This window comes from Triticum dicoccoides, chromosome 5B (assembly GCF_002162155.2).
Source record: "Triticum dicoccoides isolate Atlit2015 ecotype Zavitan chromosome 5B, WEW_v2.0, whole genome shotgun sequence".
In the NCBI taxonomy this organism is placed as follows: Eukaryota; Viridiplantae; Streptophyta; class Magnoliopsida; order Poales; family Poaceae; genus Triticum; species Triticum dicoccoides.
This window is the reverse complement of record NC_041389.1, coordinates 294,953,153-294,965,469: the sequence shown is the minus strand read 5'-3', so window position 1 is coordinate 294,965,469 and position 12,317 is coordinate 294,953,153. Positions and strand designations below refer to the sequence as shown.

General features: G+C 43.9%; 2 protein-coding genes across 2 annotated transcripts; both read right to left on the bottom strand.

The window, feature by feature from the left end:
- Window positions 1-841: 841 nt before the first annotated feature.
- On the bottom strand, window positions 842-2,632 carry LOC119305421 (transcription factor LUX-like). Its single transcript, XM_037581937.1, has 5 exons — window positions 2,162-2,632; window positions 1,987-2,063; window positions 1,807-1,843; window positions 1,652-1,721; window positions 842-1,528 (listed from the first exon to the last, which is right to left on the bottom strand). Exons 1-5 carry the CDS (start codon window positions 2,394-2,396, stop codon window positions 940-942), a joined length of 1,008 nt encoding a protein of 335 aa, XP_037437834.1. The 5' UTR covers window positions 2,397-2,632; the 3' UTR covers window positions 842-939.
- Window positions 2,633-6,163: 3,531 nt separating this feature from the next.
- LOC119308521 (SAM50-like protein SPAC17C9.06) lies at window positions 6,164-9,251 on the bottom strand. Its single transcript, XM_037584651.1, has 4 exons — window positions 8,709-9,251; window positions 7,427-7,909; window positions 6,628-7,140; window positions 6,164-6,499 (listed from the first exon to the last, which is right to left on the bottom strand). The coding sequence occupies exons 1-4, from the start codon at window positions 9,177-9,179 to the stop codon at window positions 6,419-6,421; spliced, it is 1,548 nt and encodes a 515-aa protein (XP_037440548.1). The 5' UTR covers window positions 9,180-9,251; the 3' UTR covers window positions 6,164-6,418.
- Window positions 9,252-12,317: the final 3,066 nt, after the last annotated feature.

The window sequence follows — 12,317 nt, the reverse complement described above, 5'->3', positions numbered from 1 at the left end:
TACTTCGACCACAGCTACATCACCAGGACCAGCTACCTCGACATCGACATACAGAGCCACGTCTACAGCTACTCATTGGCAAGAACTCCAGTCTGCATTGTCACTAGCATCCACTCAACTCCCGCTGTGACTTCGGGAGGGAATAGAGGAGAGACAAGGAAGGCACTAGAAGGGACGTAGTCACCGCCCTAGGTGCCGACCCATCATATATAGACACAATTAATGATGACACAGCGGAGAATACGACAGAAGCGCAAGACTTCAAATTCAGTTGCAATCGTCCACTTTACTCCCGCTACGACTAAGGGGGAATGTTAGAAATATAACTCTGTTTAAGATAGAGATAAGGAGGCAAAGATAGAATAGCTTAAACAAAATATGACTTGTCTAATACTTCAAGCCTCTATCCCTCATGTACTCTATGTATACCCCTACAAGGGTCAGATCAATACAACATATAATTCCAAGGTTCTGTATTTTCTTACAACCTTTGCAAATAGATGAGATCTCCGGAGGACAATGAGGTCACCGTGCGAGCCAGGCATCCCAAAGTATGAATGCAAGATCCGCACATCATGTGATACAACCGCCTCAAGAATGATGGTTGGATCTCCTGGGTTGCCCTAAGTTAGGATGGTTTTGTTTACCATAAAAAATAACTTTTCAAACTAACTGTTAGATCTAAAATGGAAAAACAATTCTTTCGAAAAGCCAGCGTAATAACATACAACTTTTTTCTGAGGGTTAAGACCATATACGTCCTAGTATAGTAGGGCATATCTTCATTAATTTAGATGCAGCTATAAACCAACGAACATTAATTAGAAGATAACATAGTATGTATGGTAAAACATAGGTATATATATGTTCGCTCTACATAATATAACATATATGGATGTATGGAAAAGTACCACGAGATATCACCACATTACATACTGATCATATGGTGAGATCAAGAGTACTTGCCCTCCTTGTAGCATGCTCATCTTTCCCTCCTCTCTTAATATCCACACTGACATTTACTGCACGATCACTAGCACTAGTACTACTCATCATCCGAGGAGCATCCCCAGGAGAGAACAAGGACAGAGATAGCATAGTGGCAGTGCTGATCTCATCCACTTGTTCTTCATCGGCTCCATTCTCATCAGGGCCTTCTTTCACCCAGCCGCAGCCCGATCTCTTCCGCTTCGCCTCCCCCCTCGGCACGGGGAGACCGAGCGAGAGATCGAGATCAAGATCAAGAGGAACATGGGTATCGTCGTCATTGCGCACTGTCGGTTGCAGCAGTCGTTTATGCTGGTGGTTCATGGTATGATGATCGTTCAGAGATGCACAGCCTGATTGCATCATCAATCCTGGATTGCTAGATGCAGCTCGAGCTACATGTTGAGCTCGGGACCGAAGGAAAGCCGCCTCGGCTTCAGCTTCTAAAGAGTTGTAGGTCCTCGATCCAAGGAAGGGGCGACCATGGGCCCAGTATGGTTCATGGAAGCTTCTCCATGGAGGCCATGCAGCAGCACCAAACCTAGTTCATAATTACCAAGGAGATCAGCCGGTCGACATGCTAGCTAAGGACTGCTTACTTGAATGATTTGCTAGCCACGCAACAGATTGAAGGTGTATAGACCAAATTAATGGATCCAACTACCTTGACGACATGGTGCCCGCACCACTCTGGCGATGATGGAAGGCATGGGGCAAGGGGAGATGACCTATGACTGCAAAAACAAACTCTATCAGATCGATCAGAAAAACACCAAAGCAAGGAAAGAAAAATCATTCATTTTTACTCCCACAACATACCCTGGCCTGAGTCATCAATCTTCTTACTCCTATACATCTGAAGATGATTGAATTTACAGCATCATGCAAGAGGACACATATGTTAATTAATTAGTAAACAAAGTAGGCAGGGAAAGATCATCATAAAAGAAAGAAAACCTAAGTTGCACATGGATGTTTTAAGAATTGATTAACGTAAACCTGGAGGTGGCTCTTGACATGGCCTATGCTAAGCCCTCTGACGTTCATCATCTGAAGAACGAGCTTCGGAGTTGCACCTATATAAATACACCCACAAAACATGGAGTTAACATGGTCGAGGGGTTTGGTTAGCTAAGGAATAATATAAGATGATGGAAACTGAATTGAGCCTTACGATCTTGGCCGCCGAGCCTATGAATGGCACGGACGAAGCAGTGGTGGAGTTCCGGCGTCCAGCGGAGGCGCGGGTTCTTGGAGCGAACGTAGGGGCGCACCGACGAGGACGACAAAGAGTTCCCCCTGCAGGCGTCCTCCTGCGATTCACGGCCCACTCCTTCCTCCTCCACCGTGCTGTCATCGTTGCTCGCCGAGGCGCCCGAGCTCCCATCGCTTCCCTTGCTCGCCTCCATGGGAGATCAACGGATGACCGGACGATCTAGTAGCTAGTTGACGAGGACCTTGGTGCCGCTGCCTCCATCTCGTCAGTGGTGATATCGCAGTGATCAGTCGTGTGGAGAAAGAGAGAGGGGCCAAATTAAGGGTGAGGTCACGGCTCAATTCTATCTGTCTATCTATCTAGAAAGGTTTGTCAAGATGCATATGGGAATTTAAGCTGGCGTGTGCGAGACGATATAGCAAGGGATGATCTCACTCATATTTATGTGGGTGGCTGGCCCTTGGAAGGAAGCATATATACATTACATCTGCAAGGGCAGATAGATAGATAGCAGATAGATCGATCTGGAGAAGGTGAAAGATGCAGTTGTAATAACCGCCCAAAAACTTTACAGTACTGGCCAGTACTGCCGGCTCCTGTCCATCGGAAAGGGAAAAGGCAAAACTAACCAGTACGTGCTGCCGTGCTGGTCGATCACTGACACTAGCCTCTAGTGCTAGCCAAGGAGAAGAGAGGGGACAATAATTCCTTGAGAAAAAAGGAGGCACGGCTAAGAGGCTAGTGATTAAAGTTAAGTACTGTCCAAAGTCTTGGGTTCCTAACTTGCATTTTGGCCTGTAGCTTTCTGCGGTCTCCAGCTAGCCAGTAGGTGCGAAAACGAGAGGGGGGAGACAAGTACCCCCAAGAACCAAGACTAACAAACTTCTAGCATGTCCAGCAAAGTCACTGCACATATGTGTACGTGTGAGTGCATGCACTCGCTGCCATCTTTGGGGTACATGTGTCCATGAAACCTGATACAGATCTATATGTGTACATACATATCAGCTGTACTCTATGTTTTGAGAAGAATTGATGAAGCACATGTACTCTTGTTTCCCTGTATTTAGAAATGTATGTTTCTGACTTTTTCATGTATGTCCTCAAAATGCAAGGCTTGGCTACAATCTTTGACTGCTGCGGTACGATTTGATAAGCAACAAAAATTGCATAGCTCAGAAGGATTTTGCAAGACGAGGCTAATGCAATATTATTTTCAAAGAGAGGATTTATCGATGCGATTCGGCAGATCTTGGTAGTCAAACTTCCAAAAGCTTGACCACTCATCCCATGAAGACATACATTTCAGAACTGGAATAGGACGTGCAACTGACTAGGTTGGAGACGAGAGACCTTTCAATCAAACAAACAAAAAGGGAAGCTACATGCCTTTTGAGGTTGAACGTACGCCTACACCATGACCCATGGATGTACGTACATCATTGACGACTTGTTGGCATCATCATATATATTGGACTGGACCAGCAGTACTGCATGCAGTTTGGTCACTACTAGGAAGCTATACTAGTGGCAAAATTTCGTGTTTTGACCCTTTTCTGAAACCTATTCGAGATTTGACCCTAGTTTGAAAAAATTTCGAGATCTGACCCTTTTGCTACCGCCAGAGTCCATGGCGGTAGGGTCTAACAGCCTACCGCCAGGGACTTGGGCGGTAGGAAACATCGCTACCGCCAAACGGGCTGGCGGTAGCCCGCACAACCCTACCGCCAAGGCGCTTGGTGGTAGGCACGAGCACGCACTGTGTTCAATACTTAGAGATTTTTGGCGGTAGGACATGCAACCCTACCGCCAGGGTCCCTGGCGGTAGGCTGTTAGACCCTACCGCCATGGACTCTGGCGGTAGCAAAAGGGTCAGATCTCGAATTTTTTTCAAACTAGGGTCAAATCTTGAATAGGTTTCAGAAAAGGGTCAAAACACGAAATTTAGTCTATACTAGTAGGAAATAGCCAAAGCGCTTACAAGAATATAACCTTTCATACCGACTTTGTTTTAGGCAATAATATAACATGGACCAGAGAGCAAGGAGCTCTATAGAAGCTAGATAGGTGGGTTCTCCAATTGACCAACTAGAGAGCTGCAGGCGATGCCATGCACGTAAACATCCACATCTCATCTTTCCCTCCTGCAGCTTGGACATACATACTGCTAGTTGGCAATAATCACCAACTTGGCAAATCCTTTGCCATGTTCAGCTTTTTGTAAGGAATTGCCTTGCTCGCTAAAGAAAATTGTTATCCTCGCAACAACATATTTTTGTCATAAAACGTTCCACTTGCCATGCTTAAAAATCTGACGTCGGACTTTTAGCGTTTCCATATTTTTTTAATGAAGTTTGAATGTAACATTCACAATCAACCCATAAACACCCTGACAAAGTGCCATGGTTTGAACAAATTAGTGTATTTGCATCTCGTACCAGAGTAGCAAATTTCCTCAAAGTCCTGTGGGCACAAATCAAACCAAGTGCACCTACATACTCCCTCTGTAAAGAAATATAAGAGCGTTTTAGTGATCTAAACGCTCTTATATTTCTTTACCGAGGGAGTACTCCAGATGTATTATGGACATAACTAAAGGACAATCCTCTGTAGTACATATAGTGTAGTAACCCTGACACGCATTGGACACCTTATTAATCAAACTTTTTGTTGAATGGTGTTCAATAAACTGATAGCACTTTACCTTTAGGGTACTTGTACACAATTAAATTCTTCTTTTTGACTCTCTTCGTTCTTCCCTTTTTTTTTAAAAAAAAGTGACATCTCCGCAGATATACCACTACTTGGCAGTGCAAATAGTACAGGTAGTTCAATAGGTGTACTGGTGCTCCTTGATTAAACTCCTTCAGATTTTCTCCTATATTTTATGCATTTTGAGCTCTAAGTAAACAAAACTTATCGACCACCAGACAAAATCATTTCAAGAAAGAAAATGAAAGGAGAAAATCTCAGCAAACATGCACGAGTAGAGCATATAGAGATATGTTTTTTTTTTTCAGAGAGAATGACAATATAGCTTTATATGAATGAATGACATAACAAAGCATGTCCAATTTTCCGTTTTGCATTATTGCCATTATTGACACTTGCATGGTACAAAGCGAATCCTTAATTCCATTCCATGCTAAATTCTTTTCAAAGCAAATCGGAACTAGCCTTTTTGATCTACATTAAAGAATCCTCTTTTTCCCTCATCATCCCAGTTTCAAAGACCAGCTAACTTGGACAGCTAATCGTCCTAGCTGCAATAATAGTCCATTTACTTAATCTGTCCGATTTACTTTGTAATTAATTAGATCATCAAACAGAATAATAAATTTATCTGTTTCATGCAGGCTGATATTGCAAAGAAACAGGAAGCTTAGAAGAGGTAGACTGAAACAGAAACTGCAAGAGAATCTCCACAAAGAAAGAATATATATGGTAGCAACAAGAAATTAGTTAAGGGTGCAGGTACTGACTGTGACAAAATGGAGAATTCGATCAACAGTACGCCAAACATAATCAGCAATGTTTAGGTTCACCAAACCCGTGGCATATTATGTCAAACAGGGTGGCAGCTGCCTTACCTGCAACTGCAGAAAAAGAGAGATGTACGTAGCACCTGGATAGAGATGTCGCCGTCCTCTTAGAAATCTGAATCTACTGTTCCGTCTGGATACACATGTATATGTTCTTCCGTCTGAGATCAGCAATAAAGTTGTTCCGTAACAGCTGAAAATGACCTGTGTTTCTCCTCTACTCTACACCAAAAAACAAAATCGGCTAATGTTTTACACGGCAAGATGACGAAGATCATAGTAGATGTCTATTTCTGCCTATGCAATCACAACGGTAAGATAGCCAGCAGTCAATTCATAAGAATTTCCAAAACATGATTCCAGGAAAATATTTACACAATGCACTGTACAATCTTTCTCCGTACACATCACATCACTATTTCTATCACTTCAAGAAGCATGTTGATAAGCATTGAAAACTGAATCCCTCTATCTCTTATTTTCATTCAGATTCGAGACTTTACAGGCCACAACAATTAATCAACAAGCCAGGACAAGAATTCATCGTCACCTACAGTTTGTGAATTTCTAGAGAGGCTCGCAAGTTCTTGGGAAAAAAAGAATGACAAGTGGGGTCATATTAAGAAAAATTAATACAAATATTCATCTTCATAGAAAGGTGTAGCAAAATAAATTAGGGCGAAGAGAAGTTGAACTGTATGCCTGTCTTCGCCCTGTCATTATCAAACTGTTTTAGGATGTGGCAGTAGTTCATCTGGAGAAAAAAAGGAAAACGCTTATTCAGTACAAAAAACTAATATGTTTATACTGTATATCATTGACAAAATAATGTAATTTCACCAATTACTTCAATGATGCAGATGAGGGATGCCGAGCACAAACCTCTATGCGAAACAATCTGGTTGGCACAACCACACCAAATCCTGCAGAACTCCTGAACGTTTTTAGGAACTCGGTAACGGAAAATCCTCTTATGTCACGCTCTGTGAACTTAGCATGGTTCCCAGCTGAGACAAATGCATGGCCATGAATCCCAAGCTCCCTGAGTGGCTTCAGAGGTAGATCAAATGAAAGATCAGCAAAGGCTGTGACTGCTATGTCACCTCCCAGTGCATCTAGCTCAGGAGAAATGGGAGCAGCATTTTCAGAATTCTTGGGGGCACAGGCTTGTGAGTCTGTTGGTCCTAGCCCCCTTGACTTGAAGCCCAATAGTGATGATGGTCCACCCAATCGGCAAACAAGAGACTTATTGCCGCCCAAGTAAAAGCGTTCTGGAAGTGATGAGATAGAGCCTGTTGATCCTGTGACCAATGGATGGATGACCCCTGCAGCCACTCCGGTATTCAGAGCACCATTCCACACACCCAGTGGCATAGCTACCCGAAGATCAAATTCCTAATGCAGGGTGAATAAAAATGAGTTATGCTAATGACAAATGAAAATGTATGTTTTCTGCTACTTCTAGATGTTTCCGTTTGAATAGATTCAGTTGCTAAAGATAATATTTTCCCTAATGTATACCACATTATATTCTAGAAAATAACGACGGAGACTATTCCATTCAAAGTCAAAGTTGCTGATTTTGTCAAGCAGGAGAGAAGATTGAAAAGGAAGGACAAAAAATCTACATCCTGAAATGGAATACAAAGTATGACTACAAACATAAAGATTTTCGACATACCTGTCTAACAAAACGCGTGTTCTTGCTGTCTGGGGCAAGACCTCCGACTTGAGAAGACGAAAGAAAAGCATATCCACATGTAGGTCTTATGCTTGAATCTCTCTGGTCAATTTTGTATGTATATTTGATAGAGGATAGTAGGCTATGCTCTAACTGATCCCTTATGGAACTGGAGGACAACCGCGCCGGGTCAATTATAGTTTTCCATGAGAGATTGTAAGCAAGGTTATGGTTCATCGTGGAGAGCAACCCAACAGAAACCCCCATCAGGTGTTCTCTGAGTGAGGACTTCAACCAGTCCTCAGAGAGAAATGACACTCGAGCCATCAGTGGAGTGGGTATTGGTCCAATTCTCGGTATTATGGCTCCAACATTGAGCTCCATTGTCTGATCTAAACCAAGAAGACCAGATGCATCCCAGGTCTCACAGTATCCAAATAGATTCTTGAACCTCAGTGAACCTTCAACTGAGCATGATCTAGTCTGCAAGAGATTTGAAGGGGGAGAAATTAATGGCATGAGTAACTTCAAGGATGCATTGGGATAGTACAGCTGATAATAACCACCATGGCATCCTACTCCCTACCAGAAGAGATCGTTAGAAATACCCTTGCAACACAACCCCCATCCCGGACCCACACAAACCTACACCCAGTTATTGCATGATTAACACAACCCCCACCCCGGACCCACACAAACCTACACCCAGTTATGCAGTGGGCCATGGCTGTACTAACATAAACACGGCTTCCACACGAAGGGCTAGAACAGGAAATCATTAAAAGGAACCTATAATTTGTGTGTAGAAAAACTAGGAAATGTTAGCAAACTACAGTGTGACGCCACAAAGTGCATGTAGCAGGTCGACACAAGAACAATCACAGTCCATTCCTTTGCTAAATAAGAACAATTTATCGTTTTTCCAAAGTAAATGCAAGAACTGCATGCTCCATTCTTTTGAAACAAAACACGTTTACACATACACCTCAATTTGTCCCATTCCTATCCATCACCCCAGGCATTGCATATACTACCTTCTAGATAAAGGCTACATACCAAGGGAAAGCATCATCTAGTCGTTGTGGAAAAAAAGAAGCTAAATACAAATCAGTTTCAAGTGCTCCATTCTCTAATGTTTTAGCTGAATGCCTCAATTGGCTAAATTAGACTTGTCCCTAAATTGAATTAAGGCTGTATTGGTCTGATGTTAATAAATTAATCAATCGTGCAAGTCAGCCCAGTTCAACAGAAGGAAGACATTTTCATTGAGATCGGTGTGGACCTCCGTGTTGGCGAATACGCCGAGCCCGCCGGCAGCGCGGCCCCGAGCCTCGGTGACGTCGACAAGGACGACGACGGCGCCGCCTCTCGCGTCCGCAGGGACCCCCGGTGGCGCGGTGTCTAGGGTGATGGAGACGGATTCGAAGGCGCCGAGGCGACGGAGCCGCTCACCGGCCGCTGCGGCGGCACGCAGGAGCTCCGGCACGGTAGCGGCGCGCGCGAGGTCCGGCCCCACCGCTGCCTCCGCGGCGGCCCGGCGCGTGCGGGCGCAGCCCCGGATCGCGACGTCGTGCACCCGGATCCGGACCTCGTCCGCCGTGAGGCGGCGAAGAACGGCCTCGAGGCGATCCTCCGCGCTGCCGGCGGGCAGCGGGCGGGAGGGCTCGTCATCGTCGTCGTCGTCCTCGAATTCATCGTCGTCATCCTCATCGTCGTCGTAGTGTTGGGGGTACTTGGATGCGGTGGTGGCCATTGGAGGAAGGGAGGGAGAACAAAGCTAGGGGAGCACTCACACGCCTGTCAACTACCTGAAGCAAAGGACAAAAATGTTTAACTCCAACATGGATTGATTCGCATTCCCTTTTTTTCCCCTTATCTCTTTTTCTAACAAGTTGCAAAAAAAAAAGGAAAAACATAATCATGGGTATTTGTATTCTGGTGTATGTTTTCTTTGGTAAAGGGAGTTTTACTGCATTGTAGTAGTGTTACTGTCGAGAGGCCACAAATCCTCAATAGAAGGTGGAACGGACATCAGTGATAAATTCGGAGCAGCTATAGTTGGCTAGCCGATCTACAACTCTATTCTGACTGGTGAATCTTCTGTGGACAAAACCCCCTATTACACATCAACTCTTTTATTTCATAAACTAAATGCTCGTATGCCGAACGAATCAATGCATTGTTTGATAGAATTGATAGTGCTTCATAAGAATCCGACTAAACCATAACTGAAAGAGTTGTATGTTGGATAGCGAGGGTCATCCCTTGTATGAGTGTATGAATCTCCGCTTCCAATGCATCGTTAAAGTGAAAAATAACTCGATAAGTTGCAAATAGGTTAGGTCCAACAGAGCGGAACCTTACACTTTGCACCGGATTCCAAGCCGCTCTCATGTCTCTATAGAACACAGATTGGCTAAAGGTTTTCTGAGTATGAACCCTAGCTAGAGCCAGGCACTGAAGGCCAATCTCTAGATCATCCTCATCCACCACGACATCATCGAACTCTTCGTCATTAAGAACAAGTTGATAAAAAAAGTCACCAAGATCAGCCTTGGCGGCCACCGCGCCACCGCCGCTCGTGGCGGAGTGAGCATTAGAGGGGATCTTCATCCGGCGGAGGTCAGGAGGGCCGGCCAAGACGGACAATGGGGATCCTGGACCTCAGGCCGAACGCAGGTAGGTTGGACTCGAAGACGATCGCAATCGCCTAAGAGGAAGGAAACCCTAATCTTGTGCATAGGGGATTTAAAATTGTATTCTGGTGTATGTACATTAAAGGAATTTGGTGCAAACATATAATTTGCACAATCCATTAAAATAGTTAAGATTTGGTCGTCTGATTTTAAGTATACACTACTTTGTATACATCTATTTGTCCATTTTGTGCATTAATGCATGACATACACAATCATATTATTTTATTAATTTATCCCATATGGGCATTGAAACAATAATACCATCACATAAGTAAATTTATTCCCCACAAATATTGGAGTGTGTAAGAATAGAGCATGTTTTTAATAGGAAAACACCCTAAAGTACTTCATATCTAATCCATATTAAGGAATTTTTTATACAAAAAGCATGGGAGCCAACCAACATATAAATCAAATAGCCAACCACCACCACAACTCCACAGAGCACAATATAAATTGTATATCATGAAGGCTTTTCCAGAAAAGGGTGGTGTGAAATTGACGCTGGACCGCGACAATCAGTATTTCCATGTCAAAAATGGACACATTTTTCATCAAGATGTGGACTCTTCATCACCAAAACAAACACGAGCTATCCTACGTTTTGATGGAGATGCATCAACTTAGTAGGAGTCACTACTATAATTTAGGGCTATTCATACGGTTAGGACCCTCAATCGCACATAGTTTTTCGGAACCATGTGCTCGAGTGGGTTGGGGATGAAAGTAATGACGAAGTGTCTCAACCCACAATAGGGAGCCCGCATGGGATTATATTAATCTGGTGAGAAGATCTCACGTGGAGTTACAAGGCAATCGATTGGAGAGGCAACCGAACAGGTTACAAAGAGAGAAAGATTCCGGATAGAGAGAGATAAAAGAGATTTGAACAGAAAACAACCTATCTCTAACTACCTCAACTCATGATGCAAGTAACCCTTGTGTCGTGGAATTGTCACGGCAGATGTCCTAGTGTGAGGACTTAGTCGCGAGGCCAACGCATCTATGTGGTAGCTTGAGAGGGGTTGAGCGGAATCGAGAGGCGCAACACAAGACAAGGATTTAGACAGCTTCGGGCCTCGGGAAACATCATCCGGTAATAACCCTACATGCTATTTGTGGCTAGATCTCATTATGCTCATGAGAGAGTCGCTGCATAAGCCGGCTCCCCCTTTGTGTCTAGCCCTAGAAATTGTTTCTTTTGCTTGCCCCTCTTTGGGGAGCCCTGCCCCTCCTTATATAAGTTAGAGGGGCGGGTTACATGTGGAGTCCTAGTAGGACTAGGACTAGCCTATCTTCTACTACAAGCCGGATACAAGTCCGGGTCTTGATTCCTTGTAGGGAAATATTCCTCATACCTTTCTTCTTAAGTCGGCCCACCATCGCATGAACTGGCCTACTGGGCCTTGGGCCTTGTCGTCCGTTTGACCCGTCGTCGGGGCCATCCGTGAGTCGCCAGGCTCGTGAGTCGTCAGACCAGTGAGCCGCCAGACTCGTAAGTCGCCAAACCTCCGGCGGGTTATCAGTGAAACGCCAAGTCCCAGTCGGGTCATCCATCCGGCCGGGTCATACCGCGGGGTATATCCCCGACATTAGCCCCCAGTTTAATTTGGATTTATCCTTGTTAAACTGATCCTGCAAAATAACTCAAGAACACATTTGACAGGTTGTGCTCCGGGTTAAATACTCTTGTAAGCCAGCACCTGAACATCTTTAAGTCCTTATCATTTCCTTGTTGATATAAATATGTCCATAACCTCATAGAAAAATCTTCTTTAACAGATATGCTTCAACTTTGTCAATGCAAAAAATCCAGATACTTCTTTTGAAAAATCCGGGCTAACAGGCCAGCTTCAGAATCAATTTGCTGACATTGGTCTTCTTGTAGAGAAATATTGTAAGAAATAATCCACTTGAGTCAGCTTCCAAAACGCCGGCTTAAAAAATATCAGCCTTGAAATACTCATCTGACTTTCAACCGGCTTAAAGATGTAGATCTTGCCGATTTATGATTGCAAAAATTGTCGGGTTATAAACAAATGATATCGGGTCATGTAATTGTTGCTGATGCCGGGTCATAATCTTATGATGACGCCGGGTCATAAACTTTGCAAATTTCTTCGATAATAATATAATACCCGATTTTCTCAAAACTGAGGATTTGAAGTTATTCCTCCCTTATATGCATATCA

Coding starts and splice junctions, on each gene's coding strand:
- LOC119305421 (XM_037581937.1), bottom strand. CDS start 2,396: ATGGAGGCGAGCAAGGGAAGCGATGGGAGCTCGGGCGCCTCGGCGAGC. Junction 2,064..2,161: donor TAGGCTCGGCGGCCAAGATC/GTAAGGCTCAAT, acceptor GTATTTATATAG/GTGCAACTCCGAAGCTCGTT. Junction 1,722..1,806: donor GATTGATGACTCAGGCCAGG/GTATGTTGTGGG, acceptor TTGTTTTTGCAG/TCATAGGTCATCTCCCCTTG.
- LOC119308521 (XM_037584651.1), bottom strand. CDS start 9,179: ATGGCCACCACCGCATCCAAGTACCCCCAACACTACGACGACGATGAG. Junction 7,141..7,426: donor ACACGCGTTTTGTTAGACAG/GTATGTCGAAAA, acceptor ACCCTGCATTAG/GAATTTGATCTTCGGGTAGC. Junction 6,500..6,627: donor CCAGATTGTTTCGCATAGAG/GTTTGTGCTCGG, acceptor TTTTTTCTCCAG/ATGAACTACTGCCACATCCT.